The sequence below is a fragment of the Palaemon carinicauda genome, chromosome 18, assembly GCF_036898095.1.
Source record: "Palaemon carinicauda isolate YSFRI2023 chromosome 18, ASM3689809v2, whole genome shotgun sequence".
Lineage (NCBI taxonomy): Eukaryota > Metazoa > Arthropoda > Malacostraca > Decapoda > Palaemonidae > Palaemon > Palaemon carinicauda.
In genome coordinates this window covers 30840260-30849044 of record NC_090742.1, presented here as the reverse complement: position 1 = coordinate 30849044, position 8785 = coordinate 30840260, and the positions used below count along the sequence as shown (strand labels likewise).

At 34.5% G+C, this 8785-nt stretch overlaps 1 protein-coding gene across 1 annotated transcript in view; it reads left to right on the top strand.

Annotated features, from left to right (window-relative positions):
* The first annotated feature begins 5214 nt into the window (after window positions 1-5214).
* The window catches only part of LOC137657747 (adenylate cyclase type 6-like), an 855043-nt gene continuing 851472 nt past the window's right edge, over window positions 5215-8785 (top strand). Inside the window, exon 1 of the mRNA XM_068392219.1 lies at window positions 5215-5471. Within this exon, the coding sequence (XP_068248320.1) occupies window positions 5406-5471 (66 nt within the window). The 5' untranslated portion in view covers window positions 5215-5405. The remainder of the gene's footprint in view (window positions 5472-8785) is intronic.

Here is an 8785-nt window from a genome sequence, read left to right as displayed (position 1 = left end):
ATGCTTTGGTTTTATAACCAAAACCTTGAATGATAAATGTAATTTTGCTTAGGAAAAAGATATGAATATTATATTTCCTGTTCTCATTGATCTACAAGATTTTAAAGATAAAATATTGATTGGAATTTTGAAAAAAATTATCTACTGTTGATCAAAATTCATAGCAAAGACAATTAAATTTACCATTTATTTCTTATTTTCTTATTTGATTTATGTTAGTTTTTTTTCGTTAATTTTGATTCGTAGTATTTTTCTCAAATGATTTATTAAGACAATGAGAGATTTTTAATGTTTTCCTTTCCCCAAAAACATGTCTTTAAATGAATATAAAACATTCAGAATCGTTGTTCTAGCAAAATAATATGTTATGCTATTTGAAGTTCTCATGGTATGATGAACGGCAGTAAAATTTAAGGGATAAATATGGAAACTCTCCTCTCTACTTTATGAAATAAAATTAATATGTGACTTAAGTTATTTTATGTTTGAATCATATGAAACGTTTGTTTGTATATGCCACACATCTGCTAATGTACAAGTTAAATTAATATGAAAATAATTCCTGTCTTTTCCAAAAATAAGAGTACTGTTTATGGTAAATCTTACCTCAAAATGTAGAAGTTTTATGTTTCCTATTACGCATGAAAATGTTATTTATTTTTCTCGGTAAATGAAGTAGCTGCAGTCTATATACTGTGTGTGTATATATATATATATATATATATATATATATATATATATATATATATATATATATATATATGTGTGTGTGTGTGTGTGTGTGTGTGGGTGGGTGTGTAAAGAAAGCTCTGTATTAAGAAAGTGATTATGCCAACTGTAATGTATGGATCGGAATTGTGGAATTGAAAGTGACGTAGAGGCAGAAATTGAGTGTGTTCGTAATGAAGTGTCTGAGAAGTATGGGGCGCTGGTGTCTCTCGATAGGGTAGTTTACCGCGCGTGATGCATACACACTCGTACATTATTGCTTTTTTATCTTGCTCTCAACGGCTTGTATATAGCTCGTTATCTGTTGAATAAATTTGACTTGCATTCACCCTCGGCTCTCTGTTAGCACCTAACAACCACCTCGCACAGTAGGGTTAGCTACGAATTATTGAGGGTGAGGATAGGTGTGAGAAATGTATTAGCAGCTAAAGCGGATATGAATGTTAAGGTGGTTTGGCCATGTAGAGAGAATGGAAAATGCGTATCTTCTGAAGGTGATGAATGAAAGAGTTGATAAGAGAAGTACAAGAAGTTTGGGTGGATGGATGGAGTGAAGAAAACCTAGGTGACAGGAGGTTAGATGTTAGTGAGGCAAAAGAGCGTGCTAGAAATAGGAATGAATGGCGAGCGATTGACGCAATAATGATAGGCCCTGCTGCTGCCTTGGGTCACTTGGTGACCGCTGAGGTAGTGGTAGTAGGGAATTCAGCATATGAAGCATCATTTGCGATGGATAAGGGGAAGGTGTGCTGTGACCCCTCGTTACGCAGGGAGGACAAATGAAAACAATAATCCCCTTTTGTACTTTTTTTTTGGATGTCGGGGTACTTCCCAAAGTTGGGAAAAGTAAATAAATAGTATATATATATATATATATATATATATATATATATATATATATATATATATATATGTATATATATATGTATGTATATATATATATATATATATATATATATATATATATATATATATATATATATATATATTATATATCGTGATCATTATTTGTATTATGATTTTTTACTATTAAGTGCCGTGTCTGGAGGTAAACAAAAAGCATGCGCTTTTGTTTATCATTTAAATAATGAATATTGGCCGGATATTTAGCGCAGAAGAGCATTCCCAATGTCAACGACCAAAGTATACTTTCATATATTACTCATCCATAGTACGTTCACCCTAAAACACTGCGGACCCTCTTCTGTCACCAATACGCATTCTGGATGATAATGTCATGTTCTAGCCCAGGTATTCGTATCACCGGGAATTCTCTCCGCAGGACCTTACCACCTCAAAGCACTGATCCACTTTTCATTTAAGATAACATTTCACCTCTCTTTTCTTCTTTGAACTGAAAACTCCATGAAATCTATCCAAACAGTTAATTTCAACGGGTTGTAGTTTTTTCTTCTGTTATTCGATTTTAATATTCTTAAACGAATTCTTTGATAAATTGCAACCTTTATTTTTCTAAGACTTTTCGTAGGCATCCCTACCTTTTGTGCTTTTTTTATTCGGTTAACCCACTTTTAGTAAGTATATTTAACAAGCACTGAAATATACCCCATAACCGGTATTCATTTGTCCATCATTATGGTTCATATTTACTCTCATTACCTTACGCTAACACAGACTATCAATTTTTTTTCTCATTTACAAAACCTCTCGAATTTTTTTTCAAAAATAATGTTGCTAAACTATCACCAATTACATCTTTCTAATATGGGAAATATAATTCTCTCTATAAACACGTTTTTCCAACATATTTCCACCCACATCTATCTTCATCTTCTCTCAATATGAAATCCTTTACAATATGAAAGAAGCTCTGTTTAGCCCACATACCACACCCTTTTCTAAGACGATTCAACCACTCTAATGTCTAAGTATTTTACCAAAAGTATCAACTTTCATCATTATCATATCCAGTTGCTAACAAAAATACCCCCCTTTTCCTTATATATCTTTTATATCCCTCTATTTTATTTCCACTAATTTTATCACAGGATTTTTATAGGTTTTCATTTCCTCTTATCATAAACATTCTTACAAAACTATTCTATTACAAACACTCAACATACAAACCCCATTCCTGTTGTAACCCAACACGTGTCTCCCATTTCTTGTTATTGTGATACTTTTAATCAAATTCCTAGAAAACTTCCTTTTCCACTATACTGATAGAAAATATGTTATTTCCCGCATATCCTGTTTCATATCTATCCCATTTTCCCTTTTACAATAGAATATTTTTTACTCTTGCCAATTCTTTCGAAACTTTTCTCGCATCCAGACATAACTCATACTTTCTTATCACTCACTCGACCTCAACATTAGCCTTTCAAAACCTTACCTTAAAGGTAATTCAACCCACTCTTAATGTTCTCCCATTCTCCAACCTTTTAATTTCTCTCTGCAAAATCTTAAGCACTTCAAATTTACAATATAAAACCTTTTTTCTTCTGGGACATTCAGATCTGTTTCTCTTGGGTTCTCCAGATTCATCTAGAATTCAAAATACTTACTGAATCGGCATTGCACGTGTCTCAGACAACAGCCCTACATTTGCATGTTCTATTCTTGAATCTATATGTTCCCCTCAAGTAAAGGAGGTATGTAGGGTCATTTTTATTTCTTTATAACTTTTCATATCTTTCTTTCTGACTTTTTTTGCTCCTTTATTCATCATCCTCTTGCATACATGTACGTGGTCTTCTCTTATGCCATATAACTACACCACTAAAAATTTTGAGTGTTTTGTGTATATATGCAGTACACACACACACACACACACATATATATATATATATATATATATTTATATTTATATATATATATACATATATATACATATATATATATATATATATATATGTGTGTGTGTGTGTGTGTGTGTGTGTATTTGCTGTTTTTGGTACTCGCATTTTAGCCTCGCTCCTCAAGTAGGCCTACTGTAGATCCAAAAATGGAATATTCGTTGGCCAAACTTTTCTGTTCCGATTTTCCGAAAAATTCACTGTGTTTCGCCTAATTTGAACAGCGCAACATGTATCTGGTAACTAGGTGATTGTGGTTAGTTGATGCCAGATTGGAGAGACATACTGTTGCTAATATAATCTACAATGACTGGCTGAGGACCGAAAAAGGTGATGTGGATATATATATATATATATATATAAATATATATATGTACACAAATATATATATATATATATATATATATAGTTTGTGTGTACAGAGATGGCCATAATAGGCTGAATGTAATCATTGACCCAATTCTCCACGTTTACCATTCAGCTCTTTCAGCTCTGAGAAGGATCCGGACATCTGCCAAATCGATTTTATTGTATAGAAACAGGTGTTGGCTCACATAGAGGCAGTTGAAAATCGGAAAATATTCAAAGCATAGATATTCGTTATAATGATCTTGGATTGATTCGAAAGGAAGTCACATTAGTGAGCGCGTCTACTTTGCATTTTCTTTCCTACTTCCGGTTGCAACTGATAGCACGTTTGTGTCTGAGAGAAAGAGAGAGAGAGAGAGAGAGAGAGAGAGAGAGAGAGAGAGAGTATGGGCCAGGCAGTTCGCATTGTTGCCAGTGTTCGCCGGCAGCTAAAATAGATAACACGCTGAAGGTCGTTGCCTCAGCTTCGATGCCTCGTAGCAAAGCTGACGACGTCGGTGTGGATCTTCCACCTCCCCCTGTCAAAATGCAGCAGCCTAATCCACCAAATAGATTTAGGATCAACATCCCACCTTATGGTTGTAAAATAATGGTAGGGAAATTAAAGCAAGTAAAGAATAATGTTGTTAGGGGGGAGGCGGGTTGGGTGGGTTGTTAATGAACGACTGTTTACCGAGAATGGCCAGCGCAAGTGCCAACGTTTACGCTAAGAGGCACATGCGCTCGTTAAATCGTGCTTTACGATTCACCATCACCAGGTGAGGTGAGCGTCAACCCCGCCCCTTCCCTCTACCTCTTCGTCGCATGTTCCTTCCTTCCTCTTCCCTCCACCCTCCCGCCCCTCTCCCCCTTCTCCATCTTCTATGGCGGAAGTGTGAGGGGAAAGAGTAGCTGAATTTGGGATAAAGGTGCAAAACACACGATTGTGAAACTGAACCTCGTTAAGCTTCGTGTCATGTTGGTGAGAGATGCTGGTGTTCGATAATATTGCCCAAGTTATTGATCAAATGTGGTGCAAGGAGATTTGGGCTGTGTGGCGACGTGTAGAATCGTTTGCCAAAAACGAAGAAGTAGAAGAGAGAGAGAGAGAGAGAGAGAGAGAGAGAGAGAGAGAGAGAGAATGATGAGGCTGTTGGGGGTATGGCAGATAGGTGGGGAGCAAGGGGCATACCGTGAACTTGGTGATCCTCTCTCTCTCTCTCTCACTCACTCTCACACACACAATCACACAAACTCTCTCTCTCTCTCTCTCTCTCTCTCTCTCTGGCTCTCACTCACACTCTCTTTTCCTCTCCCGGACGGGACTGTAGAGACATTACGCTCGTCAGTTTGCTGCGAGCACTTGTCAAGTGTAGTGCTGTGACGCCACCATGTCGGTTAGCAGTGTTCCCTTCCCTAAAGCGACCGAGCTGTCCCATTTGTGACTGCACGCTGCTACATCCAGTGATAAGGAACGGGCTTGTCATGTAGTTGGGATTATCCTCGTCAATGGCTCTACCCATCTTGAACATGGAGCTAGGAAAAATAACATCCAAAGTTAATGCCATCCAAGAAGTAAGTCGAAGCGGCCACGTAATGAAACAGGGGGAATGAATTTCACGGAGGTAATGGGTGTAATGTAGCAAATCGGTCAAACTGACCCAATGAGTGTGTTATCGTGTAGGTCATTGCCACCTTCGCCTTTTAATGAAGGATATCCTGGGTACAGCTGTCTTAATCTCGTCGTGTGTTTAAAAGAAATTTCGTTTACTTACCTTAATTTATTGCATGATTATTATTATTTTTTTTTTTTCATAATTTGTCGATAGTCGTGAACATAGTATGGTATGGTATGTGGTTTTAACTGTTGAGGTTTTATGTAAACAATGTGACGAAAACAATTGTTATTTTCAAGTGATTGTTATTTTAAAGTGATTTTCTGATAGTTGAAATTACATACAGGTTATCACGATGGTTATTTCGACACATTTCGTTTGTAAATTTGTAATTTTAATGTAGATCAAATGTCTACTAAACTTGAGATCCATGGTATTAATAGAAATAATGGTAATCATTACAGTTATTACTGATTACAGCCAAACACTTGAGGTTTTTTAATTTATTTTTTTTTTGTGTACTTTTTCCTTTGAATTCCTTACATGGCAGCGACCTTTGGTTTGTCATTTATGTTAGTAAAAGTATATATATCTTTAGCATTGTCATGATGATGATAATGATAAGCATTAGTTTATCAGTGGTAATTCTGATAGCTATTATTATTATCATTATTATTATTATTATTATTATTATTATTATTATTAATTTTGATGACAATCTATTATCCACTTATGCGTCTTGTGTATTATTATTATTATTATTATTATTATTATTATTATCATTATTATTATTATTATTATTGTTATTATTATATATTATTATTATTATTATTATTATTATTATCATTATTATTATTATTATTATTGTTATTATTATATATTATTATTATTATTATTATTAATAATGCTTTTGTTTTCATTTATTAATATTTTCTTATTACCAATGAATATAGGCCATTTCATTCCTGAAATTATGCAACAACATTAGTGTGGAACAATTAATGATGAATGAATGTAAATAATAACATCTTCGAATGGTAATTATCGTATATATCCTTGTGACAATTTAAATTGGCCCTTATAGTTGCGTTAATTGCTTTGAAAAACTATTATATTATTAATCCTATAAATTTTTTAATTGAGATTTGACAGAAGGTTAAAGAGGGTTAGGATAATAACTCACAAAGCGGATGATCAGATGTATACCTTTGATGATCCTTTTATGGTAATATTTTGTTTTTTTCCGGAAAAATCTGATGATAATGATTAGTTTTTATGGGAATCAAGACAACTCTGATTTTATTATTCGTCACGAGACTGTCGCCTAGTGAAAACTCGGTCAGATTTTATTAATTTTCTTCAAAGCATTTCCCGATGATTTTATTGCTCGTAATGGCTACATATTAGAGAGACTGGCGCAACTATGCTTTCCATGATGATTTTTGTTATTATTATTATTATTATTATTATTATTATTATTATTGTTATTATTTTTACATGTTTGATATTTCCCATCAGTTTTATACTGCTATAATTATATTTATGCCGTGTTCAAATCCGTACATTTGAACATTATGCTCAAGTATTAGAGAGATTAGTTCACCAAACGTTTAGCTGGGCTTCACAAGGCACTAGAAGAGTTTTAAGACCCATGCCTACATGGCTAAGGACTATGAAGCGTGAAGTAGGATACTGATGAATGGAGAAATGTTGATTTAAAAGCTCAAGATATAGACCTTTGGCGAAATCTAACCGAGGCCCTTTGCGTCAATAAGCGTAGGAAGAGATAATGATGATGTTTATGGATTTTCTAAAGTAGAAATGATAAATACAAATAAGAATTTATTATTAATTGCAAATACTGCATAAGAACGGTCGCTTTTAAGTAATGATAAATCTATAATTGATTTGTAATTAATATATATTTACATATTTATATTTCTACCTTCGTGTGTTTTGCAATATTCTGTTCTTTGAACCCAGTAGGTACAGGAATAAATTACTCTTTCATGGACATTCATATCCTTCTATACCATTTCCTCCGTAGCAGGGCTCTCTCTCTCTCTCTCTCTCTCTCTCTCTCTCTCCCTCCCTCTCTCTCTCTCTCTCTCTCTCAAGTATATCAGAATAATTTTAAAATCTTTAGCGAACATCTTAAGCTCTCTCTCTCTCTCTCTCTCTCTCTCTCTCTCTCTCTCTCCATCATGTGGTTTCCATCAGGTAATTAGGTGAATGGAAAGCCTTTAGCTCTCCATTTATTTTCGGCATCAGTTGACTTGGTTAGGGAAGAGAGGAGCCAGCATAAATGATACTTATTCCGCAAGTGAATAGGGCCCATGTTCCTCTAGCACGCGGTTTGGCTAATGCGACCAAAGAAAGGGAGGAACCGAATAAAGCTAGATAAAGAGAGTAATAAGTGAAGCAACGAGAAATGACAGAAGAGGAAACGAGTTTATTAATAAAGGGTAAAACTATAGGAATTGTGTGCTTCACAATGCTTACCTCATCATTTATGTAATCATGTAATAAATTTATATCTTGAAATAACCACGCAATTTCTCTCTCTCTCTCTCTCTCTCTCTCTCTCTCTGACCATATATATATATATATATATGTATACATATATATATTGCACACACATATATATATATATATATATATAGAGAGAGAGAGAGAGAGAGAGAGAGAGAGTCAAGTGGTGGAGTTGTGTGTGCTCGTGCGCGTACGCACACACACACACACATATATATATATATATATGTGCGTGTGTGTGTGTGTATATTGCGCTTTTAACCTCCTTGATAGATCAAGGGTAATTGTTTTGCTCTAAATATGTTAGTGATTTTTTTTATCAAATACATAATGTTAAAACTCGTCAAAGCCCTACAAAGACGGTATTGAAAGATACTGAAGGACTGAAAATAATTCAAGATAGGATTTCAGTTTTATATTTTACCGTTTATTATATATAGGAAAAATATCAACGTCAGTGAGGTGTAATTTTCCCTTTTGATCATTCAACCAATTGATAGGCTCTGCGCCCTTTCAGGGAGGGAACGGGAAGATCTTTAAGGGGGCCAGCCATGCATTAAAGCATCCATTAACTGCTGTGAGGAAAATGAACAGATTACGATAATGGTGCTATAGTTGTTTATTATTATTTTCATTATTATTACTGGTGTACGAGATCCTTCAAAATGACTGCTAAATATATAGATTGATATTCAAGCGCGCGTAAGTGTATGACTACTTTGTCTCTCCTCTTTCGAGGGA